This window comes from Passer montanus, unplaced genomic scaffold (assembly GCF_014805655.1).
Source record: "Passer montanus isolate IOZ18808 unplaced genomic scaffold, ASM1480565v1 scaffold263, whole genome shotgun sequence".
Lineage (NCBI taxonomy): Eukaryota > Metazoa > Chordata > Aves > Passeriformes > Passeridae > Passer > Passer montanus.
The window spans coordinates 15,543-42,742 of record NW_024367295.1 but is presented as its reverse complement, the minus strand read 5'-3'; the positions used below and the strand labels follow the sequence as shown (position 1 = coordinate 42,742).

General features: G+C 42.3%; 1 protein-coding gene across 1 annotated transcript; it reads right to left on the bottom strand.

The window, feature by feature from the left end:
• Positions 1 to 517: 517 nt before the first annotated feature.
• ERGIC3 (ERGIC and golgi 3) lies at positions 518 to 26,981 on the bottom strand. Its single transcript, XM_039712307.1, has 13 exons — positions 26,827 to 26,981; positions 26,636 to 26,706; positions 26,029 to 26,116; positions 25,791 to 25,910; positions 23,819 to 23,912; positions 22,497 to 22,662; positions 20,786 to 20,843; positions 7,758 to 7,789; positions 7,016 to 7,112; positions 5,288 to 5,352; positions 4,350 to 4,486; positions 3,455 to 3,510; positions 518 to 869 (listed from the first exon to the last, which is right to left on the bottom strand). Exons 1-13 carry the CDS (start codon positions 26,912 to 26,914, stop codon positions 790 to 792), a joined length of 1,152 nt encoding a protein of 383 aa, XP_039568241.1. The 5' UTR covers positions 26,915 to 26,981; the 3' UTR covers positions 518 to 789.
• Between the last annotated feature and the right edge of the window lie 219 nt (positions 26,982 to 27,200).

The window sequence follows — 27,200 nt, the reverse complement described above, 5'->3', positions numbered from 1 at the left end:
AATAATTTAATTATTCTTCCATATGCCTTACTAGCACAAGAGAGGATGGACTTTATTTGAAAATATATACTAAGGGGAAATGCAAAAAAAAATCCAATTAAAAAATCAATTAAAATTCCGGACAACTTTTTTTTTCTGAAACATCAACTTGCATCTTTCAGAAGAAGAACAATTGGGAGCTCCCCCAGCACAGAAAGTACATCCCAAATGCTTAGGTTCCCCATACAGCCCAGGATGGCTGGAAGGCAACAGATGGGATTCAGCACATTTTTAGAGGTCTGACATACAGCATCAGCGCACTCAGAAACGTTTTATGGAAAAACTAAAAATCCCTGATGGTGCTGCTAGAAAGCTTATTTGATGGCAACTTCAATCCATTACAGGTCTCTTGACAATAAAGTACATTATTCTTACAGGCAAACAGAATGCAGTATCTCCAGCATCTCTGTTGGGAAGGGGAATAGAACTGGAGGAACATGGACTGAAACAAAAAGAGTGTGACAGTAGGGCCTGCAGAGCCAGATATGATAGCTAATCTTTATAGCAGCAAGGTTCAAGTTGTTCCAACCACAAACTAAGGCCAAAGAATCAGGGCACAGTAACATGGGTGGTTAGGGCCATCTGGAAGTTGCAAACCTCTTCTCCTGTGCACTCTCACAAGATCACTTGTGCTTCAAAGAGCCTGTTCAGTTCTCCATGGAGGCTTGGGGGGTTACTTTGTTTTGTTTGTTTTTGTTTGTATGTTTGTTTGGTTTATTTGTTTTTAAATGGGTCGATGCCATTGCTTATTTATGTTGTCTTCCCAAGTTCAATTTTCTTCTGGATGGCACGTGCTGAGTGATAGATGAAAGAGTCAATGAAACCGGCAACTAAAAGGAAAAACCAAATGGATGAAGTCAGACATGCCTCAAAGAGAGAACAACTCCCAAAGACAGAAAACACAAACCCTGCCATCAGAGGAAAGGAATCCCAGGTCCAACAGACAGAAAAAGGTTCTGCTGCTGCTGTTGCTGCTCAGAACAGTAAAGTCCTCAACTCCTCAGGACAGCAAGACCCACCCTGCAGGACAGAGGTGATCATGCTTCTCTAGAAAAGATCCCTTTTCCAGAAATAAAAGACAGGCTGCGTCACGTGTGTTTACTGATGACTGAGAAGAGTTTGGAGAGGAAGCTGATGTGCTTTATGCCACTTGTTGCCTTGACTCAGCTTGCAAAGGATGTTTCCCATTTCTTGCTCATTTCACAGCAACCTTAAAAGTACCATATGCTGCCCTTAAATGATGTCCTTTATTGGAGATGGCAATGTACACCCACCAGACACAAAACAATACAAACCACTGCCGTTAATTATTTCTGCAGTATTTTCCTCAAACCTCTACAGCCCTGAAGAAGTCTATTAATTCAGTGTTTGTTTGTGACCACAGAAAAACTCAGAATGGTCTACTGTACCACAAACCCCAGACAACCAAGGTTTTCACAGGACAGGAACCTTGAGCTCCTGCCAGGGAAGGAACACAAAGGTTGCTAGGGAGCTATTTTCCAATGACTGGATTTTATAAAGCTTCATATTCTTTCTTTTATTCAAAACTTCAATCAAAGGAATAAGTAAATGATTACCTGGCTGTATACAAAGACATTTCAATATGATACAAAGCAATGCAGGTAAAATGGGAATTGAATCTTCTGTTTATTACGATATAATAGGTAATTCTTGGACTTAATATTTGGTCTATGATGCTTCAGATAACTCTTGCGTGGTGGTTTTGCCCTGAAATTATCTCTACTTGTGGAATCAATTTGATACTGTTACATGAACACTGAGGTGACTTTAAAGTGATAGCATAGCATAGAATCATTAGGTTAGAATAGCATAGAATCATCTAGGTTGGAAAAGACCTCCTAAGGTCATAGCATCCAACTGCCCCCAGCTCTGCCAAGCCCGCCACTAAACCACGTCCTTACGTGTCACATCTATACATCTCTTAGATTCCTCCAGGGAGGGCAACTCTACCACTGCCTTGGGCAGCTTGTGCCACAAACAACCCTTTCTATGACAATTTTTTTTTTCTAATATCCAATCTAAACTTCCTCTGGTGCAACTTGAGGCTATTTGCTTTCATCCTGTCCCTGTTAGAAGAAGAGACTGACCCTCATCTGGCTCCAACATCTTTTCACATAGTTGCAGAGAGCAAGAAGGTCCCTCTTGAGCTTCTTTTTCTGCAGGCTGAGCAACCCCACTGGCTCCTTATCAGACCTACATTCCAGCTCCTTCCACAGCTCCATGCTCTTCTCTGGACTCGCTGCAGCACCTCAATGTCTTGCTCGTCATGAAGGGTCCAGAACTGAACCCAGGATTCAAGGTGCATCATCAATGTGTAGTGGGGGACAGTCACCACCCTGGTCCTGTTGGTCACACTACTGCTGGTACAAGTACATAACCTTATTGGCCACTAGTTGATTTGATCTCTAGAATATAGAGAGTCTGAGCATGGTGTATGGCAGAAACATGAATTGGCTGTCAAACCCAGTCAGTGCTAAGGGGCACTTGAATTTGTCATGAAAGTAATTTCTGAATGACTTTCAAATCAGAGAGATAGATAAATAGGATAAAATTTATTGCAGACAGAAATTCTGTTTAACAGTATCAGGTTAATTGAGCACTGTGACATCTCAGATGATGGGATAACCTCGCAGATAAAGGTATGATGTTATAGGTATTTGATACAGATGTTATGTGAAACAGAAACTGGTTTCTCAGGTCCCTGACCACATCTTCAGGCTGGTCCTTAACACCCACATGTCTGACTATGAGCACCCTGGATTACTACCTGGAAAGCACAGCTGCACCAATGCACAGAGCTGAGCAGATACTGATTAGCTATTCCAGATGCCAGCACTGAGAGTGAAGTGCAGATACTCAGATGGATCTGCAGGAACCTCTGAGCCTCTTCTCACAAGACCCCATCTAGTCCTTGCAAAATACTAGCTAGAGCTCCTATGTTTGGGAGCAGTTTGATATCTCTCAGATATATATTATGCCCATGGTAATCTGGGTTCACAGACTTAACTGGCATTGATTCCACATGAAAACAACTATCTACTTACAGACCCAAGCTGGCCAAGAATGCAAGTACAGACACTTTGATAAGGTGTGTGAATAACAGCTTTGTCAGAAAACAAAATGTCCTGTAGAGCATCAAAATTATATATGATGACAGGTCTAATGAAATGCTGTAATAAGTCTACATTATCTACACCATCTTGTAAGCCTCCAGTGCTAGCTATAGTCTGATGGCACTCCTGTAGCTCTGCAGAACATGCTGTATCACTTCCCAAGGGCTGAAATAATATCTCTTAATCTAACAGGGATTTATTACTAGATATGCAGACTTTAGAAAGTGTAAGATAGTAAATATTTACACTTTAGAAAGCAAAATGATTGAAAGGTGCAATACCTGTAAATATGCCTCCAACAATGGCACAAACTCCAGTGAGAAAGTGAGTAAAGGACCTAGAATTTGAACAACCAGCATGAGCTCAGATACCAATGTCAGATACGTAACAATTAACTAATAATTCCAATATTCATCATATCATATAAGTATGCATTACCTAAATATTCATAGCTAACAATTCTCAAATTAAAGAATTAATTAACCCCTATTGGCTACAGAACAGAGTTTGTCACTGCTACTTTTAGTCAGCAGCACTAAGAGGACATACTGAATTTATAAATTTGAAAGATGGGCTTTTAATTCCCCAAGACATTATTCATTCCTACCCAGTGAGAATGCACAGGAGGGTCACGTAACACAGTAATTAAATCCTAAGCACACGTTAATATATTTTAAGATATAGACATTTTCTGCCCTCCATTATGAACCTCAAAGATTGGACAGCTACAACCCTTTCCATTCCCCTGCAGTTGCATTGCCAGCCATTAACCCAGAGAGAAGAGGTTCCACACTGGCTGGAAGATGTAGAAAAGCTATAGCAAATGCAGAGTAAGGAACCAGCTGGACTGTGTGGGTGCTGCTGGCAAAATGGGTATGCTCTGTAAATCTAGTCTTCCCATTAGACATCTGAACCAAGAACCATTGTATCGCGTTTCTGCTCCATGCACCACTTTCCTTTTCCATCTTGATACATAGTAACAGAAAAAACCCAGACCACAGTTCACACTGAGAGGAAGGGCATCACTGAGCACCTCTTCCTTTTCACAGCCTGGGAAGGGGCTTGGATGAATTTCAGGCATTTGCACTACCATGTCTAAATGACGATGAAGTTTCAAGCTATGCAGAATTACAAAATCAATGAAGGATGAACAAACTAGAATGAAATGTATCTTACCTGTGTTTCTCTGTCAGCTTCACCATCATGGGTGAAAGCTCATATAGCACAAAGACACCAGGCAGACCCTGGTCTCCCAGTAGCCCATTTGCTATTTTCTCATGTCGTGTAACTGAGAACTGGTTAGTTCTTACCACCTACCAGGAAACAAACACAGCAAACATTGTTTTGCTAACAGGGAATAGGAAAGGCTACTAAAACATGAGATCAGTGAACCACATCAGTGTAGCCCTACCCATATGGGCAGCCCAACAGTGGCTAGAAAGTGTCATGAAGAGCTCTATCAGGATGAGGTATTTGCTATCAGGTCTACTTTTACTATAGGCTACCAGTTAAAGCTGCAGCTAGCCCATAGTATGAGGGAAGCATAACACCCAGGCTGGACTATTTGGTCTCTGCTGGCACACAATAGCATAAGCTGTTCCTGTCAACCCTAAGTCATCCTCTGCAGGACCAAAATGCAGTCCTGTTAAGCATGCTTCAGGAGACAGCACTGATAAAAGAAAGCCATAAATAATCAAGAGTGAGAACAAGGAAAATAATACATAGAGGCAGGAGAGCAGAGAAAGACAGAGACAGCCTGTCTTCACATAAATTAAGATCACCCTTCAGCATTCTTCTGTGGCCTGCCATTTTTCTACACGTTGTTCATACTAGCCCTATTCTTAGAGCAATTAAACTGGGTTTCTGTAAAATGAAATTATGTTCTATCATCACTACTAAGTTATCTGACACAAATTACAATCCAAGTGGAGAAACATACTATCCAGGTTTCTTCACTGAATTCCACACTTGGGGTTCCAAGTACTGAACGTACAATAAAGCCTCTGGTATACACCTGGAAACACATCTGGATCCACAGTTACTGTCAGTTTTAAAAATACGAGGAGAAAGTGAAGGCTTTCACTTGTCAAAGTAGCAGGGAAAAAGGTACTTACTTCACCATCTACTTTCCTATACACAGTGGGGACCACTTTGACAAAATATTGAAACATCATGGAAGCTATAAGCAAAGACAGGGAGAGACACAATTAATATAAAGCAATAAGCTGGAAGCTTTTCACTGACAGGTCAGGTAGACACAAACTGGTTTTGTTCAGCTTGTCAGGGAACATCTTTCTGCACAACAGCTGCTGGATGTTTTCAAGGACAGTAAAGTTAATGTCTGAAATGTGTCTTCCTTTTGCCAAAGTAAATTTCCTTTCTGCTCCAACCAAAACCAAAACTCATGGCATTTGGGCCTTGAATAAATAGAGAAACATCTACAAACTTGCTGTACCTTTACCAGTAAAACTTCTTGGAAATTAAATTCTAGTCCAGGAAAATTTCTTAACAACATAGCCCTAAGAAAACTTACTCAGTTCTAAATGAGTATCTCATATCAACTTAAATTAACACTGCAGTTTATTCCTGTGAAAGCATGGCATTTATTGTATCAGAAGATGAAAAGGAAGCTCTGGACCAATGAAGAAAAAATAGAAGAACCCCTTCTGTTGCCTCAGACCAGCCTGTTCCTTCAGTTCTCTTAAGGATAACACAATGCAAGAAAAAAACTATTTTCTATGAAATTCCCTAGAGAAGACTATCCATCCATTTCTACAGCAGAAGTAATTCTTGCATATGGTAACTTTAGCTGCAATAAACATAAATTTGACCTGCAATCTACTGTTCCTGCTTCTTTACTGGAGCATGTCTTCAGAACAAATTCTTCAAGAATTTACCAACTGAGGTAAATTTCCCTGAGGCTCAGGATGAAAAACTTGAGCTTATGCAGAAATTTACCAGTCAGCTACAGATCCTCCCTCTCAGATAGACTGTTACTCCACAGAATAACTACAGCATCATAAATGTATTGAACATTATGACACCTTTTAATTTTTTTAGTACTTTTTTTCAAATGCTATTATCTGATTTGGGTACAGGATCAAAATCAATGGCAGAAAACTTTAAAGAATAGATTCAGGTAGGACTAACAATCCTATCACCACTTAAAAGCAAATGACTTCTTTTTCCAAGCTTTATTACACACAGATCCAATTACCTTCAAAGACAAAGTATTCAGACTTCAGTGGATCTAAAAAAATAACCTCTGCAGTGGCATGTAAAGGACCTTTCATAGAAACGCAGGCTTGTGGAAATAAACTCAAGCACAGCAGCAGGAAGAAAAAACTGTCCCTCAAGCCAGAAAATTTGGAGCTATCTAGGAAAGATCAGCAATATTTCAACTTCACTGCAGCTTTTCAAGCTCTTACTGTTGGGTATGTCAAGGTCAGGCAGACACCACAGCTCTCCAATAACCACCAATTAGGCCTTTTTTGATTACCCTGCATCTTCTGTTCTCTCTCACTGTATGTAGTAGTTAGACAGGGCTCTCCTTGAACTATATCTGAGGTAGGCCTTTAATAATGACATGCTGTACCTGCTGTTGTGCATTCACGAACACTGAACAGAGATACCTTTCAGGAAGGTCACAGAATCCAAACATGTTGGCAGATTTCTTCCAGGTGAATGGAGACAGCTGCTCCAGAAAGAGCACAAGGTGGAGGAGTCACATTTCACATAATACTGTCAAGGTTTTTGTTGAAACTGAGAACTTTGCTCCTGTCCTCTTCTAACACTTATTAATATAGACACTTAAAAAGAGACTTCTTTCAGCTGTCTTTTACCTTGCTGTGCAGTGACGGCTGTCCCATCCAGAGGGTTCACAATGCCTGGATAATCCCTTCCAAATGAGAGATGTTTGATATAGTGCGTCATATTGATCTGAAATGGAAATGCTAATAACTCACATAGCTGCACAGCACATGAGGGGTGAGGTAAAGGACCTGATGGTCATTACTGGTATATTTTTCCGAGCGTGGCTCTAGAATGGAGACAGGTGCTTCTTTTCTCTGTGCATCCCAACAGTAAACTCCAAAACATTTGCCTTCTTTTTTATTCATAGGAGATTTCAAGACAAGGAATTTCTCCTTCTCCTGCTGGAAATCCACAGATCTCAGTGCCCTTTCCTCTATCTGCAGAGCAGGCTCTCCCTCCCACTCCTCTCCCTGCAGTAGGAGCACATGCTATCAGCTGCCTTGAGGAATAAATACGAGCATTGTCTGCTTTCCTCCCAGCACAAGGTAAACTCCAACAGATTCAGAAGCAATTGTGACAATATCAACCTTAAGAAACTGTGAAGCATAGATTAAGGAGAAAGGCAGGCTCAGGAAGAGAGGCACCAGCTTGCCAAGCAGCATGCAAATGTCACAGAATGTAATTCAGCACTCTCTGAAAGCAGGACCCAGGTTCTGCTTAGACCCATAAAGCCAAATCTGCAGCAATCTAGGATCTCAATGTGGCAATGTGAGGGAAATCCAGATGGAAAATAGACTAAAACAACTAGAACACTGCCTTAGGAACACTTACATTATCAAGTCCGAAGCTCTGCAGATCGTGAACTGTAACAGAAAAATAGTTAACAATATAGCTCACATTGTCATAGCAATAATATCTCTCTCCCATATTCCAGCAATAAGGCAGCTCCTTTAATTTCCATCACAATCTAAAATGGCAAGAAAATTGCCTGGGTTTCTCTCTTGCTTGCATAGTAGGGTGTGTGACAGATAAAACTGCTGTAATGCCCCTCCTTACACAGAGCCACTGCTAGAATGAAAGAAAGTAAATTTAATTTGGGGTTACTTCAGATTAGGTATTCAGTCCTCACTTGTATGTACTCTTCATCTACGGCAAAAACAAGATCCCAGAGGCCAGAAAAGAAAGCTTTGCTGTTAGCTACACATAACTTCTCTCACTACTGTAAAACACAGAGACACAACACATCTAAACTAACAAATGAGCAGAGCACATGCTTTAATATAATATGCAAGTGCCTTTAAAAATCATCATCGTCTTAGTAACACTCAGCACTCTGCCTATCAGTCTTGCTACTGCTGCCCAGAGAATATACTAGGAAAGGAAAAGTCTTTGCAGAAACGGTCCAAGCAGGGTATTTACCAACCACTAGTAGGGCCAGTGACTGTCACCAGTATTGGGATTTGGGGAATTTGGTGTGCCCCATCTCTGCCCTTCCCACATATAGCAATGTGACAATGCTGGCAGCATGACACATCCCTAGAAGGGATCTGGCAGAGATATGGTATGGGGATTTTTGAAGGAGTTTTGAATGAGTTAGAGATGGTACCTCTGAGTTTTTTATATGATGCGATTTATTTTTCTTATCTTCTACATATGCAGGAAGGGTGAGTTTGGCTCACATCTTCACTGCATGGTTCAGAAGGTCACAAGACTTCTAGTTACAAGACTTTTTAAGGATTTACTGACCAGTCAAACACTACCAACAAGGATATTTATGTTTTTGACGCAATCCTTAAATATTTTGTCTTAGGGACTCATGCTACAGTGTAAACTTTCTTAGCCATTCATGTTATGACACATAAACCTACAGTACTGCAATCTAAACCTCTTGTTTACCTTTGTAACTACTTATATTTTTTCTGTATCTTAAACTCCAAAACTCTAAACTTTCTTCTATTTAGCTTAACATGTCTCTGCTTTAAACTATAAATCCACATTCCAGCACCTAAGTTTGGAAACTGATCAAATCCTGTGTTTAATTTTAAGCTTTGACTTACAGGCCCAAAGTTCTGAGGGTCCCCTGCATTTTGGATTCCAACATCTTCCCCTTCTTTCTGTACTAAGAATACTCTTTTGATGGCTTAGTCAATTATCTTTCATAGGTATTGGAGTAGGTAAGGCACTGCTATAAGTATAACTACGATGAAAATCAATATATACATGCTTATCTTTAAAATCTGTGGGAGGCAATGGATATCTTCTAGTTTGCTACTTAAATGACTTTATGGAATACCAGGAGCATCAGTCTCAGGAAGAAAATCTAAATTGCAACTCAATTTCAGTATCATTCCTACCCGGTTTATCCGAAGTCATACAATCAACTCAAAGAAGCCAGAGGCTGTGGCCATTTTAACAGATAAAATATGCTCAGGAAGGCAGACTTCCCCTTTCAATTTAGCAAAGTAAAACACAGTTCAGTAATCATGGGCTATTACTTTAGGAGCTAATGGAGTCAGATCACCAAGTATTGCTACATTATTAACAAAGACTAGAAATGCTGCTGCCTTGAGAGCCTAGCACAAGACAAGCTGCTGTGCTGATTTGGCACCAGCCTGGTTTTTGGTAGTGAGGGAGGGCCACAGGAGTAGCTTCTGTGAGAAGCTGCTAGAAGATTCCACCATGCCCAACAGAGCCAATCTCTGATGGCTCTGAAGATGATCATGCGGTTGGCCAAGTTAGAGAGGTTGGTAATGGCTCTGTGATGACACAGTTAAGAAGAAAACTTGAAACAGCATGCGCGCAGTTTTCTCCAGGGGTGGTGAGGTGCCACAGCTGCTGCCATCCTGGTGCAGCGTGTGGCAAGCCTCTACTGCCTGGCCATCCCTAGCCAGCCGTGCTGCGGGGAGAAGGGCAGGGGCAAGGGCAGCAGCTTCTCCTTCTGAGCGTCCCGCAGGAAGAGAGGCGTTAAATAGCGCCAGTGCTGTGGTGGCCGTCACTGCCCACTTGGTGGTGGCGGGGCCGCACGGCCAGCAGCAGAAATATGGTGAGAGACTCTAGGGCATGGAACCTAGATGAGATCAATCTCTCCGAGCAGCGGGATCCTGTAGGAATCTTTGAATTAGCAGAACTTGTTATCAAAAGTACCTATGAGCAGCAGTTTTATTGCTAGCCAGAGAAGAGGAGGAGGTGAGCACATGTGAGGGAGAACAACAGTGCAACACCAAGGTCAGTGGAAAACGAGGGGGAAGAGGTGCTCCAAGTGTCAAAGCCAAGATTCCTCTGCAAGCCACGATGAGGAAACAAACTGTCCCCCTGTGATGCACAAAGTCCATGGGAGATGCAGAGATCCACTTGCAGCCAATGGGAAAAGTGCTCATGCCAGAGCAGGTGGATGTCAGAGAAAGCTGTGATCCAGTGGGAGACCCAAACAGAGAGAGAAGGCCCCTGCTTCCAGAGATAGAGGGCCCTTGCTTCCAAACTCAAACAGCCTATCCTTAGGGGACTGCACCCCATCAACATGCCACAATAGTTTTGGGAAGACTGTCCATGAGAGGGATTCATGCCATGGCAGAAGAAAGACTCCTCTCCCTGAGCAAACAGAAAAAGATCTCAGGTGATTAACTGATCAAAACCCCCACGTCCTGTCTCCCTGCACTGTCAGTGGGAAAGAGGGCTGTCCTAGCTTGTAAAATAAGCATGTATTCTATTTTTGCCATCTGTTGGGGGTTAGGCAGTTTTTCTTATCTCTTTCAAGAACAATGACACTGCCAGGAAGATAATCTCCTGCTAATGGGCTAATTACTCACTGTGGCTGGTAAGATTAGTTACATCATCCCATTGGGAGATGCTCCACCCAGAGGTTCCCATATCTTTGCCTGAGAGCCCTTTTAATTCTGAAATTGTGATAATTCGGAAGGAGGGGGTTTACCTTTTCCATTTCACAGGAGGCTTTTGCCTTCCTTCACAGACTCCTGTCTTTTCAAACCAAGACAAGGGCTCAGCTGGGGATGGAAAAAGGTGGTTTAAAGGCTTATTTTACTTCTCATTATCTTCCTCTGACTCTGTTAATAAGAAACTTACTTCATACCTTTAAATTTGAACCTATTTTGCCCTTAAGAGTGTTTTCTCTCAGTTATCATCTCAACTCATGAGCCCTTAGTTAGTTTTTTTTCCCCTCTGCCCAGCTGAGAGCAAGAGAGGGTGAGCGAACAGCTTTTGTGGGTGCCTGGTGTTTGGCCAGTAGCAAACCACAACAGCTGCAAAGCTAAAGATCTGATTTGAACTAGCCTCTCCTTTAAAACATTTACTTGAATATGCTGTGAACTCTTTCAATTAACATTTTTCAGTAAACTACCAGAAGCTGTACTTGTATTTATACAAAACCCTTACTAAACCTAACGAGATAGGCATGAAAAATAGAGTATGTACAGTTAGAAAAGGAAATGCTTAAGTACACTCCTCCTAAGGCTCTGATGAAGGGAGAGGTTCTCTTGGAGCTAAATGCCTAGAGACTAGGCTGTGGTACTTGGAATTAAGGCAATGGTTCTGCATTTCAAAGAGCTCAGAGATGCATTGGCTTCAGATATTTCTTTTACTGTCTCTGATTGGAGTGCAGACCTGTTACTGCCACTACCACAGCAACAGCACACAGGTTTGTGTTCCTGTGCTGAGAACTGTATCAATGAACTTTAAAAAATAAATTCCCAGTAAAAATTTGAAAGTATATGTTATGGTGGGCAGGGGAAGGAAAGAAAGAAGAAGTGGCCTTGGCATTATGCCATGCTATTCTTCTCAACAGTTACCAGCAACACTAGGCTGTTTCATGCTGCACTTACTATTTGCACTCAAGTCAAGAGTTCCGTGGCTTAGCTGCCAGTGAAGTGTCAAGTCATGCTGCCTTCTGTACACACTAGCTGGCTAACTTCCATTTATAACAAAGTTCTACAGAGATCCTGGCTCTGATGGGTCTGTATTTAAACTGGACCTACGTGACTATCCTTGTGGGTCCCTTCTACCTCCGGATATTCTATGATTTCATACCACTAAAGGAATAAAACTTTCTTTGTCCCACCATCTTTTGGTCCCTCAGCTCATTCCTATCCCACCCACCTTTCAGTCATGAGCCATCTCAGACTCTGTAAAATGCTAGAATGCAAGTCTTGCTTTATCTGAGGCTATTCTTCCAGTCAGAACAGCTCCAAAGTAAGGTTAATCCCATATCTGCACTGGCACAGTGATGCACAGAGAGGCAGAGGGATGATCCTTGTGGTAGCTGTGCTCCTAGAACCCTTTGCAGGATTATGGTGTTTATCAGATTGATCACCTGGGTAGTCACACGTGTTGGCACATGTGAAGTTGTACTGAGGACTAGTGAGCATGACAAAACTTACAGGAATAGCACAGTACCAGAGAAATCCCAGGGCATCATTTGAGAAGGACCAGATATTAACTAACATGTTACACTAGATTTACATTGTGTGTGACCCCTATTAATAGTTATGGCTACTGAAAAAAAAATATCCCTGGAGTGCTCTGCTATGCTTTCCACACCTAAGTAGTTTTTACAAAACTCCCCTCCAATAAGTGGCATAACTCGGCAGTAGAGCTGTTCAGTTTCTAAAAGAGTCTTCCACCAGCCCGCAGGTTTATTTCTCCTTGATCACTGATGATTCTGCTATGCACATATGTACATACTCTACATTGCAGATACATGTTTAGCTTAACATAAACCAGCAGGCTATTTAGCCTACTAAGATAAGGAACAGGACAAGAAAAGACAACAGAAGATCTTTAAAAGACTGTCTGCTAGGACCAAAGACTCTTATTTCTGAAGAAACAAATACATTTTTTCATTTCCTTAACCACACCTAACAGGCAAAATAAAGATACCTGCTAAACATAAGTTTGTCAAGAACTCTGTCTGCTTTATAGAACCAAGATTTGTTTATGGTTTTAGTAACACAGTTTTAACTAATGCTATCGATCTGAAGAATTCTTCCCATCCTGCATTTCTGACCTGGACAATCACAAAGCCTCCTCGGACTTCACAAAACTCAGTTCTTAACCCCTAAAAGAGCATTAACAGCACTTACAGCCATTCAGGACTCTGTCAATAAACATGTGAAGGTTCCAAAAAACCAAAGACTGCCACCCAAACACATTGCTCCAAGGTGAGACAGGACACCACTTTTCAAAGTGGGGACGAATTTTATGGAGGAAAATATCTTACAGGAGCACAGAGGCAGAAAGATAGAAGTGGCATAAAGATGTGCTGTGAAGAGGGGAATGAGGCAGGGAGCAACACAGAAAATGTTGCAGCTAAGCAAAGCTGAGAGTCTGAGCACTCTGCCAGATGCTACTGACTCGAAACACCACATCTCAACCTGCAACTGCCATGATTACCCATAGAAAAATCCAATGGTTTATTAACCCCTGTAAACGTTTCCTACAAACTACTCACAGATCAGCTGGCTTAGTACAAGAATTTTCAGGAAATATTCTCTAACATGTTGTACAAATGAGATTAAGTGAGATAATTCTCTCATCTGACTTGAAAAGGCAGAAGTTGCTCTAACATATCAGCGTATTCCCCTCAAGCACATTAGCTGCACAGTGCAGCTAAACAGATGCCAAAACATTGTCTCCAACACGGGGATACTAAAATCACTTAAGACAAGGATTCTCCGCGTTTTCCACCTTGTTTACCACAGAAGAATAACCTCGTACAGCTCTCCTTTTAGCTTCCTGGAAACCTTCTCAAATCCCAGCCTAGATCAACAGCTCCTTCCAAAGGAGATTTATGGGCTCAGCAAATAACAAAAATCATGTTAGTTCTGTAGTTCAGAGGAAAAAAAAGGATACAGCAACACCTAATCTTAACAACATGCACTGGGAAAACAAGCACAGTAGGAGAGAAAAGAGAAATGTTCATATCCTTACAAAGAGATTCAGGTAGAGTAGTACTTAAAGTTCATATCAAAAAGGGGAAGAGAAACATCTATGCTTGTGTGCTTTCTATGCCATATAAAATCACCCCCTAGACAGTTAAAGGACTGACATATGGTCAAGCAATCATTTAAAGTGCAACAGAAAACTCAAAATACAGTAATTAATCACCAAAAGGAAAAACACAGTAGGATGTGCATATTAAGTGAACTCCAAAGCAGCATGCCAAATAACAACATTGGTTATATTTAGATTATTTTTCAGTCATAAGAGAAATCATTTTAGGAGCAAAGCTATTCAGATATGCACTCAAGGTTTATATTTACAACATATTAGCATTCAAAGCTGCATAATAGGTTCTTTATTCTTAATCAGTCCTGTGCTATTTTCATCCCACCTGATGCACAGAGGAAATAACAAATCATGAGGCTGATTTTGTTCATTCTCTTACAAGACCCTAACAAAGGTGAATACCAGGAAAGATTGGAGGCAGGGAAATATATGTTTGACCAGCATATCTCAAGGGAGGGTAAGTAAATTCCTTTTTTGTTTGCTTCAAAAGCTTGTTCATTTGTATTCAATACTGTGCAATATATACATTTAACACTAATCAGTAACTGTCTGTCGTGGTTTGGCCTGGAAGTGAGTTTCTGGAAAAGTCGTGGTCAAACCATGACACTGTCATAGACTTACAGGACCTTGTAGTTGTGTGGGCCTCCGAATCCTTCCCACAGCAATTTCATCCCCTCAGCCACATCTCTGCTGGGGCTTCTATGATAGCATGATTTTTGGTATGGAGAAGAAAAGGCCGCTCCAGAGGGCTACCTGACAAATGTTAAGCATTCCCAACACTGGTACAACTTGAGCTCTGATGGATGATAGTGAAGCAACAAATGAAAATGTCATTTTTGTCGTCTCCAAAACAGACTTATTATAACTTGAAAACAGTTTGTCCACCATAAATGGGTGAGACCATGCATCTTTCAGCACCAAGACAACCAAATTCTGGTAAGAGGTCACTAGAGGAAAAAGAAAAGTCCTCAGCAATGCTGAGGATGAAGTAAGACTCTCAATGTTCAGTATGGGGATAAAATAGTTCCCTAACAGACACTACTTTGGGACAAAAGTTAGAATGAGCTCATACACACCTCCTCTGTAGAAGGAATAGTGTACAGGTGATTAGAGAATTTGGATCTCCTCCACACTGAACTGGTGTCCTGATGGAGACTGAGTTCCACATCATTTTTTCTTAAGTATATTATTGAGCAGAAGAAGAACTCAGATAAGCAACTGCTACCTGTAGAGGCCTGTGCGATAGTAATGAGCCCACAACTAGTTGGGCTATAGAAAAGGAACAGAGAAGGAGACTGCAGTCTCTGTGGAAAAAGGAGCTAGTATCACTTGCTCTTGGCTGACACTGAGAAGGTGCCAAGGGACTTGAAAAATGACAACCAGTCTGCAGTCAAAGACTTGGTATCTTTTCACAATTCAGTAATCAAAACACTAAAAAGTATGTAAAATAAGACAGGCTATTTGAGGTCATCCACAGCATCCAAGGATGAGTTCAAATAGGTTCTGGTTGTCAAACAAGCTCTAGCAGAGAGAGAAAGAAGCCCTTCATTAAATAAATAAACAGAACACTAATGAAGATGTATAACTGACCAGTGGATCTGACTCTCAGAGAGCTAACAAAGCTTCACGCCTTTCTAGGCAAAACTTGGTGGCTCCAAGGAGGCAGCTCCTTTTCCAAGACCATCACCAACGCAAAGAGCAGCTAACCTGTGTTTTTTCCTTCCACAGCCATCACCACAAAGGAGGATGAAAACAAACAGTAATCTCTCAAAAACAGTATCTTCAAAGATAACTTTGTTCCTCCAGCTGACATGTAGGGTGTAAGAAAACCACAAAATGTGGACCACATACAGACTGCTTCATCCACAGAAATTGTCACAGTCATTCAGAGCATGTCTTCAGGACAGAATGCCCTGAATGATGCCATCAACACCATCTTCTTTTTAAGGAATTAAAGGAATCTAATGAGACATTTTAAAGAATCCTGAAAATCTCTCTGGCTTTCAAAAAAGCATGATGGCCAATGTCTTCTCTAAAAAATACTGATGACGGCACCTCAGCAACAGTGGCCCAAAGACAATCTAAAGGAGGAATGAGAACTCTCAGCTTCCCCTTGACTATAAGAAATAGAGCAAGAAAGATGGAAGTGATATAGATAATGTCACTCCCCTCAGGAGCCAGGAACCATTAAGTAGGTGAAGTTTCCACAGGCAGGAATGTCACTCTCAACTACTGCAGATGAAGCAGGAGATGGCTGCCGCTGTAAAGGCATGGACAGACATGGCAGCAGCCCTTGAAACACAAACCTCAGAGGTTAAACAGCTAAATCACCCAATCATTCCTCCTTCCTCTGAGACAGGAAGGAATGATAGGAGATTTGAATTGCTGCAGAAGAAAACAGATACAATATTCAGTCATAAATAGGCCCAGCTGATGCTGGAGGCTGTCCTTGCAGATGCAAAAGTAAAAGAGAGAACTTCACCAAAATCTGCAGGACACTGCATGACCCAAATATAAAATCTCAGTTTAACATTTTGTTAAATGTATTAACAGGATTGCATGTTAAAGCAGACCTTACTGAAAGAATCAACCACCACAAGCACTTAAGTTCTTGTCTGGAGCTATGATCCAAACGAGATACAAGTTCTGGAAATACCTCGTAGAATTCTGTCCTCTAATACAAATTCTTTACCTGTAATTCTGTGAAAGTGAAAAAATGAAAGAGAGAACTTCATCAAATTCTGCAGCACACTGCATGACCCAAATATAAAATCTCAGTTTAGGATTCAAAGTCTGAACAGACAACAAGTGAAGCAACTCCAACCTCTACAAGAACAAAATGAATACGCAGGGTTTAAGGCTGTGCTGCTTAAAACAGAAGACTCTAAGTATCAATAATGTTTGACTCTAGCCTTCCTTAACGCAGGAGAACCAAAACTACTAGTTTCAGTGTTAAGAATTCTGATTGGAAGTGCTTTAGTCCTCCTCACAATCTCTTTCAATCCTCCTCCTAATGATCTGGGATTTCTTAGTGAAACTGAATAACAAATGACCATTTGCAGCCAGTATGACATTCCAGAGTCGGGGGTCTTCTCTGACACTGATGATTGGATTTTGTCCATGTCACATCATGGTGCAAGCCTAAGGTGACCAATTTTAAATGCTTCCAAAAACTTGGGATGAAAAGCAGCATCACTGCTTGCTTCAAAAGCAACACATTTCCAAAGGTTCAGCTTGGACTCCAAGGGAACACAGGATGTGAAGAACAGAGATGGAGTACCTGTCCAAGAAGTTCAAGCATTATATTTATGCACTAGCTAATAGGTAATTAACCATTTCAGATGGCATAAAGGCATAAGATCAGCCATGTGAGTCATCCTAGACAGGACAATTCTGATGACCTGAGATTAGGAATGAGTAGCAATACACACTAAAACATAGTAATGGTGAAAACTAAGATAAAATACTACCTCTAGTAGTAAAGTGCTCAGCTTCTAATGGAGAGCTGAGAACACAGACCTTATGCAAACAAAGTTATATATAACTAAAGTTAAACAACTAAACAGAACTAAAATTGCACCTTACACAGTGCTGCCACATGTCAGCCCCTCTTATTCTACTTTCTGAAATAAAGCCATTTCAACGTGCTTCTCCCTAGGAAGGAAGTTACAGTTTCAAGATGTTAACACCAAGCACATAAGAGTTCAGAAGCTCAGATCAGGATTACATCTGCAGTCAGATCTACAAAGTGCTGCTTAATAGGACCCTTGCAACTGTCACAGTGATGCCCATGCCCATTTCCTGGCTGGAGATCTATGATACAACAGGAACCCTCAGCATAAGAAGAGAGGAACAACAAAAGAAACTGAAAAGCTGATATGCAAGCTTCAGTATTTCAATGCCACCTCAAAATAAAAATCAACTATCAGCTGTACAAACATGGTAGATGCCAATAGGAGGCAAGAAGAATGGTGCAGTGGACTGAACTTTCCGCACTACTCATATTCTTCACCCTCATATTCTCTATTGATTCATATCAGTAGGGAATAGAAAGAAAAGCAAAAACACTGTCAGTCATTAGAGTTCTACATCAAGTAGGTCTAGTAAAATTATTTAGTGAATTGTTAATGTGACTTTCAACAACAACAGTATGGAATATTCAGACTCTTCTTAGACATTCAACTTCACCCTCTGTGACATTCTGTTAAATGTATTAACAGGACTGCATGTTAAAGCAGACCTTACTGAAAGAATCAAACACCACAAGCACTTAAGTTCTTGTCTGGAACTATGATCCAAATGAGATATGAGTTCTGGAAATATCTCATAGAACTCTGTCCTCTAAATACAAATTCTTTACCTGTAATTAAAGGGACGAAAAAACCCCAAAATATTAGAAAGAAAAGTTACAGTGAGTCATGTACAAGAAACAACCAACCTCTGAGTAGTTCATTTTCCTTATGGGTCTGGAAAAATTCCAGATTGTTTGTTGGCTAATGCCATGAAAACACTGCCAAGGAAAAGGCTGGGTAAAAAGGAAAATCCCACATTACAAATAACTAGGAAAGCAAGAGAGAACAAAAGGAAGAAAATCATTAGGTCACTGCTTTTCATGCTTAGCTTGGACCTCAATTCTGGATGCAGTCTGGTACCTTCAGACAGAGCTGAACTGGAAGAGGTTCAGAGAAATCCTGCAAGGAAGCTCAGAGATCGACTGGTGTCCACAAATGACCAGCTACATAAGAGTCACCTGACTCTTCAGCAGGGAAAGATATGCCCTGAGCCCTGTACAGGAAAGGCCTATGAAATGCTAAAGGGAAAGGAGAGAGCAGGAAGCAACCACATTCTTTTTCCATAGACAAAGAGGAGGCCATCAGATACAGCCAGCAAGAACAAGCAAATGAGTGGATGAGGTTGGCAGTAACTACACAGCCCTTTTGGGTTCATCTGTGTTTTCTGAGTGAATTTTAATTCAGCATTTCTGGAGGACATGGAATTAGAGAGTTATCCTGACCTCATGCCCTCCTCTCTGTACACAAAGTAGTTGCTCTGAGGCAGCAAGCTTGCATTCCTGTCTGTTACAGAGAGATGTAATACAGAGATGCTTCTTAACATATATGGCATGACTTCGTTGATTGTGGCTGTAGTAAGGTTGCTGTTGTCATGATAGTTTAAGCACACAAAGGAGGTTTTGCCACAATAAGTGAAATATTGTTTTATTACTAACGATCAGTATAATGGGGGAAACCAGGCTTTTCTCATTATTATTGTTTGTACAAATGTGCTGCTTCTGTGCTCAAAAGTTTGTCTGTTGTTCTCCAAACACACCAGTTACTCTCACCAAGCACATTCACATTCTCCCCTGACCTTAACCTCAACAGTACAGATTACACTGGAGTGAATGATAAATGGAAAAAACACAGATTTGATGTTTGGACTCTTCACTGGATAAGGAATTGGTTGGATGATCACATGCAAAGGGTAGTTACAGATGAAAACTAGGAACAAGTGGGGTCCATGTTAGGAGCAGTACTGTTTACTACCTTCATGAATGACATTGACAGTGAGATTGAGGGCACCTCAGCCTGTTTGCAGATAATAGCAAGCTGAGTAGTGAGGTTGATGTGCTTGAGTGGCAGGATGCCACCCAGAGGAACCTGTACAAGCTTGAGAACTGGGGCCAGTAAACATCATGACCAAGTGGAAGGTGCTCCACCTGGGTCAGGGCAAGCCCCGGTACCGATACAGGCTGGGGATAAACAAGTCAAGAGCAGCCCAGGGGAGATGGAATTGGGGGTGTTAGTGGACGAGAAGCTTAACACGACCTGCCCATACACACTGGCAATCCAGAAACTTGCATATTGGGTTCATTCCCAGCAGCATGGGCAGCAGGTGAGGGGGAGGACTCTCCCCCTCTATTCCACTCAGGCGAGACCCCACATACAGAGATGCCTCCACCTCTGGGATGCCCAGCAAGTCTACACGAGCACACAAAGATGCTCCAAGGCCTAGAGCACTTCTACTATGGAGAGAGGCTCGGAGAGACTGGAGAAGAGAAGGCTCTGGGCAGACCTGTGAGACCCTTCCAACAGCAAAAGGGAACTATAAGAAAGAGGGGAACAGACATTTTAATAAGGTCTGTTGCAGTAGGACACGGGGCAATGCTTTTACACTAAAGGAGTGCAGATTCAGACTGGATATAAGAAATTATATATGTTGAAAGTGATGAGGCACTTGCACAGGTTGCCCAGAGGGCTGGCGGACACTCTGTCCCTGGGAATATTCAAGGCCAGGCTGGATGGGGCTCTTAGCAACCTGCTCTAGAGTGGAAGGTGTCCTTGTTCATTGCAGGGCGGTTGGACTACATGGTCTTTAAAGGTTCCTTCCAACTCAAAACATTCCATGATTTTGTAAACTACCACTATTGTTTTCGCCACACTGTACTTACATATATACTGAGGGAAGTCCTTCACAACTTAAATTTTACTCTGAACCTCATGAATAGAGGAAAATATCCCTTTCAGAGGTACTGGTATTTAGGTTCAGGACTTAAAATTTTACTTGAGGTTGATTGACTGCAAAGCACTAAAGTTTTGCAGAACTGAAAGACTGCCCAGAACCATTCTCTATCAAGTCCTTCCACACTCATGTGGCAGCACCCCTAGAATCCACTTTTCTACTTGTCCATGATAGTTCCAAACCACTGTAACAAAACTTCAATGTCCTCTCCACTGAAACGGTGATGTTGTTACTACAGACAGCAATGCAAAGATATTAAAAGAAAATGGTCAGGCACACTTGAAACCAAAAGGTCCAATGAGCAGGAAAAGAAAATACTTTACCATGTACATGAGACTGTTGAAAACTTTTTCCTGGTGCAAAGTGAAAATTTCCAGCTACCTGCAAGATACAGTAAACATTCATTAAATGGTCTGAATCTGTGTAAGCAAAGCAGTTGTACTGGTGTTTGGATTTTTAGGATTTGTTTACACAAGACAGACACCAACCGACTCATTTTCACCGGTGACAGTAGCAGCAGACATTATCCTAAGAGAGGTATGAACTTCCCATGTTCACTACAGGCAGTGATGCTGAAATCCATAATTAAATACTGATGTGGATAACAGCTGTTCTATCCAGATTATTTAGTGGACATAAAAATGAGAAAAGGAGGAATTAACCCCAAGTAGGGAACTGACTGGTCCTTCAGAAAACACAAAACAGTTTCAAAGAAAAAGAGAGGAGAAAGTGAGAGTGAACACCTATAACAATAATCAGCAGCAATCCAATGTATAAACCCACGAAAATAAGAGCATGCAAAAATAAAGCACTTAACCTACTAAACCCCCCTCACAAAACAACCCAACCCTCCAAAAATCTGCAAAAGACAAATTGGTAAAATTTCATTCTGGACTCTGAAAGGGATATGGATATGAGGTGCCAGTCCTCCCTGACACTTACTAACAACCACATGCACTCTGCCCTGGAAGATTTGAATGTTCCAAGCTCACACACTATTACATCTTTGATGCCTGGGCAAACCTATGCCTTATGTTAACTGCAGACCTGTTGAGAATTAAGATGGGCAAAGTTCCAAGTGCCTAAAAAAAGGCCCCAAAAAGTTCCCCAGAGACACTCTCACTTGGACCATTCCTACATCCAGTACTCCCCTTGAAATCTTCCTGCTCATCATATATTGTGAGAGAGGGTCCCATAACAGTTTGATACCTATGATAATGCTCAAATCACAATGTCTGGATATGAGAGTACAAGGTCAACTTTCTAGAAATAACGACTGTGGTCTCCAGGAAGAATACACAAGGATTAAAAAAAAAAACCCAAAAAACCCAGAAAGAAAAAAAAAACCCAGAAACCAAAACCCCCAGAGTTTGAAGTTAAAAACAAACAAAAAAATGGCCTGGGTCTGACTTCTTCTAGAAGGTACTTGGGTATGCAACCTGTGTGTTTGTGGGAGTAACCCACAAAATGACAGGTTACATAGTTACCTGGTACATCTTGTGTATTTTCATACATCACTTGCACAAACCACCTCTCTGAGCATTTTCAGCCTTGACAACCAACTCCAATAGCCTTGTTTCCACTGTTTTTCTAAAGAAGATAACACTTCACAATCTCCAACACCTCTGCAGGCGAGTTGTTGGTTACTCCTATCTTCAGCACCCACTTGTGGCCTCTGATTTAAAACCGGAAGGACAGGTGGAACAATTCAAGCTCAAAGAAGCTGCCTCTCCTCCTCCAGAAATCTCAGCAAAAAGACTTGGTACCCAGGTGGGAGGAAAAGGCAAACTCCTCCAGGTGCCATGCCTTCCTACCAGTGCACAGAACACAAACCAGAATTAGCCTCTTTCCCATTGCTCTTCCTGACCGTCCTCCTGAAACCCATGAAAGGCACAAAGATGTTGCTGATCCCAGAGGTTGTTCTATTATAGTCTTGTAAGCACTAAAACTGGAAAAGGAGAGGAATGCCCCAACTCTGCCTTTTCACAGCTCTCACCATCATGCAGCAGGTTCACAGCAAAAGCTCTCTCTCACCTTGTTGACCTCTAGGAAACCATACACTTGGCAGCCCTCATTCTTCTGCTCTTGCATTTTCTGGCTAAACCCTTCCCTCTTGCACTGCTCTATGCTATCTGGGTTCTTGAAGGCCCAGCCTCGCCGCCTGTACGCTTCTCTGACATCGTCACAAGTATTACAACACCTGCAAAAAGCACAAGCACCATCTTACCATCTTTACCATTAAGAAGAGATGCTCCAGCTCAGGACTTGAATCCTTGACAAATTCTTCTTCAACAAAGCAGCAACACAAACATTGGGGACTGGACCTAGGAAAGTGGCCTAATGCTTCTGAATGAGCATGAGCTTCTTGATGTGCCTTTTGAGGTTTGGAGGTGAGAATGCACACTGTTTGAATACAGGACTGGAGTTCTAAGAGGGCTTTGCCTGGCCATTTACACAGCCAAGGCAGCCCTTGGCAAGGAAATCTGCCACAAAAACAACACCAGTGTCCCACAGTTATGAGCAGTTCGGAACTTCCTCACATGAACAAAGCATCTGCCTATTTCTGTTGTTCCTTTCCTCTGTTTTTAGGCCAAGACATTGGGCTAAAGGGGGATTTAACTGCAAACTTTCTTTGTACTTTTCTATATGTGTACAATACCTTGGTTGCCAGAAAAAAAACCCAGGTTTCTTCCTTGGTTTCATGTTTTACTGGACATGTTGAAGGAATTCCTGCTGTTGAAGACAGCAGTTATGAATACCTCAAGATGAAAACATTTCTGGGAAAGGACACAGCTTGACAGATGGGACAAACCAAGTTATCACTGAGCCAAAAATAGCCAAGATTAGTCCAGAACTTATATGGACTATCATGGATCCATTCTTACAGTAATTTCCTGTTTGGAGGAATGAGAAATATGAAAAGACACCTGTTGTTTGTGTGAGCCATAGACATTTGGTCTTAGCTCCTGTAAGGACACAATGCCAGCAGCAGAAGTGAGAAGGCAAGGCCAGGGCATAATCAGGTTTTACATCAAGATAGCTCGCATAACAGTGAAATAATTTAAACACCTCTGCTCTGGACACCAAACAAGCCCAGAAAATCTCTTGCCTGCTGAGATACAACATTTTTACTGCTTAAATAGACAATCCAAATAACCTACAGATGCACCTTCTCAACAGTCTTGAGCACAGCTTCCAAAGGCATAGCCAAACCACAACAGCTCTTATCACTGAACACGTGCCTGAGAGCAGGATTTCATTGCACAGACCTTCACAGACATTTGGAGAAAAAAAAAAAGCATATAACATACCAGGATTCAAGTGCTAAGAAGATAGGAAAAAGGTGTAAAGGTTACCTAATGTCCTCTGACTCTGCCCCATAACAACTCTCGCAGCGATCAGCATCCAAAGAATTTGGATCAAACACTTTTTCTTCTTCTTTTCCCAGCTCTAAGACAAAACAGGATTCAAAGTGATAAGATACATCTAGAAACTGTCTTGTACTCTTGTTTTGCTCTATGCATAATGAATACTCTATGCACACACAATGTGCTACTGCACATCCTGCATCCAACACCCACCTGAAATGGTATATATGTAGCCTGCTGAGGTGTGGAGTAAAACCAAGAAGGAGAATAGTATTTGTCCTCTCCAGAACAGCCTCCATGAAAAGAACAGGCTATCTGTAAGCCTTGCTGAAGCGTCAGACATTACTTGCAAAAACGCTTTGCTAAAACGTGTCTTAAAGTAGACCCAACCAGTACATTATGAGTGATATAGGACCTGCTTAAAAACACGTAGAATAGTTTTTGTCCCCAGATAATTTTTAAAGTCACAACCTGTGGTGGCTGCTAAGTGACACAGCAGTAAGAACACTATCACGACATTCCCATGACAACCAGAGAAACTCTTGTGCCTGCCAGTTGTTCAGCTCTTGCCTTAGTTTAGCCTTTCAATGTCAACAACAGAAATGTTAAATTTAAAGTGATACAGAGCTAAAAATTTGGTCACGTTGATACTCAGAATTACACTGACTTCCAGAAAAGGGAATAAGTAACTCATGTTTTGGAAAGGAAAAGTCAAAACAGTATTACTGTGTGTCCTAGGGTGATGTTATGATGCTTGTATCCCCAGTTGTCTGTTCTGTTTATGCTGGATATTATGTCCTGTGCCTTCAAGACTGGCTCTGAAAATCAAAGTTTTGTTTTATTATCAGCCTACTCACTCCCCCACAGCTGGTGGGACACAGAGATGGGGAAGTACATAGGGCTGCTTTTGCTTTTTGCTCTTGCTCCTGCTTTACTCTTGCTTTTTGCTTTTGCTTGTTAGTTTAGCTAGGCAGTCCGAATTTTCCCTGGACTATTTTTCTTTCTCTTTTCTTGGAACCATTTGAACCTGCTTCAGACTGGGACCTGGGAAACACCGAGAATTTGCACCTTGTGGCCTGCAGCTGACCTGTTAGGACCGATAACAGAGCGACCACTTCCAGGAGAGACTTTCTGAATTTGTAATATTTTTCAGATTGGTGAAAGAGTGTTGTTATCCGGTACTGTTCATTTTGTGTGCCGGGGGGTTTGTGTGCTTTGCCTGTTAAATAAACAGGTTCTTTCCACTTCTCTCTGAGGAATCCTAACTGAACTGGTTGAGGGGAGGGGCTGTGTGGGTTTGCTTTCTGGAGGGGTCCCCTCTGGAGGTTTTCTCCCAAATTTGCCCTAAACCAGGACACTGTGCGACTGAAATGCTTTGTCAAAATCCTTTCTGGTTGGTATCAAAGAACAAGAATGAATCATAACGTGTAACAAAATGTAGAGGAGAGGTTTATGTAGCCAAGGATCACTTATTACAGCTTGCAAACAATAGATCAACTCACATGTATTTATGCAGGTGTGCATTAACACACGCAGAATTAATGGAGTAAAATGCAAGTTTAGGCTTAAAGGTTAGGTCACTGGAGCCTTTCCTAGAGAAAGGCTCTTTCCTTGAACCATACAGTCCCATTTGTTCACCCACTGTGATTTAAAGATACAAGCAAAGCCAAGTTTTGCAAGAACAGCTGCTTGAATTCTAATCCCAAAAGACCACGAACTGTGCAACTTCATTCCTCAAATGTATCCATGGGTCTTTGTCATAGTTTCAGGGGGACTGGGTAAAGATTTCCTTGCAAAAGTACTGAGTGTAAGACTAGTTTAATAGATCTGCATGTTATAAGTTATTCAAGACTTTGTGGCATTTAAACACTCTACAGCTGTCACCTTGTCCCCACAGAACAGGCATACAGTGGAAAGACTAACAGAGCATACACCCAGGACAGGCAGAACAGCATCTTACCATGTCTCTCAGCCTCTGGAGTTACACGATTCCCAGCTTTATCCAAACGTTGTTTAAACAGATTGTGCTCTACATCCAGCTGCTGCTCTCCTGCTACATCCATTGCATCAATGCTCAAATCTGAAACCAGCGCACAAGGAAAGTGATCTATAAACATACATTTGTTATGGGCACACTGAGCCTCTTGAATCCCTGCCAAGGACAAAAATTATCATCACCATTCAGAAGTCTTACTCACAAGCACAAGGCATATGTGGAAAAATAACATCTAGATTGATCTTCAGTTTATCTCCCCTTGATTTATCAACATACAATTCTGGATGAACCTGGGAACAAAGGAAAAACAGTCCCATTTTACTTGTAAGCAAAAGGCCCATTTCCCTTGGTGCTGTAGCCCAGGAGCTGATTTTTAAGACAGAAGAGGTTTGCCAGACAGCTGAGCCACTGCCATGCACAGCCCAGCCCTTGCCATTTGCAATGCTGTTAAACAACAGCGGCATCTCTGAACCTGGGGAGGGAACAGGGCTTCAGCGCTTGCTTTCCCTTCTAGGTATGGCATGGCATGGCATGGCATGGCTGCTCGCAGGCGGTGAGACGTAGCGCCGTCCCCGCGGGACGCCACAGGCGGAGGAGGGCAGCCCGCTCCCACCGCCGCGGACAGGGCACAGAAAAATACCGCGAACCGCGGGTCTATGCGGGGCGAAGCTGCTGCCTGGGCAGCCTAGGGAGGCAGCCCGCCGGGGGCAGGGGCGAGGGCCCTCCGGCCGCCCTGAAGGATCGCCCGCCGCGAGTCGGAGGCAGCACCGGGGGACTGGGGCTGTGTCCGCTCCATCGGCGGTACTTACCTCCTTGGTGAGGTAGTACTGCAGCTCCGAGAAAAAAAGCAGCACCATGATGAGCCCGCTAATTGCCGTCACTGCCGGGGAGACGAGAACCACTGTCAGCCCCGCCGCAACCCGACCGCCGCCGCCGCCCCGAGCCGCTGACGAGCGCAGGCCCGCTAAGGTTCCCCGGCCACTCGCAGCCCCCCACTCACCCAGCGCTCCCCCGCACGTCTTAACCCGAAAATCTTCTAGGGTCTTAGGAAAAGCGTCGAACCGCTTCAGCCGCCACAGCGACTCCATGACACCGCGCGGCCCGGAACCGGACGCTTCTTCCGGCGCCGGCCTCGCCCCCGCTCCCGGGCCCTCCCTCGGCGGGGGGACGCTCTCTGTAGCTGGCTGAGTATCCCGATCCTGTCTGTGGCCTCCAGATGGGGTTATTTTGGGAAATAAACAGAAGGAAAAAAGCCTTGCGCGCTGCGGTCACGCATTTTGGGAACGATTCCCTCTATGCCACCCAACGGCGTAATAAACATACCACTTTCTGACTTTTAACTAGATAGAGAGTATTTGTCCGCGATTTTCAGTT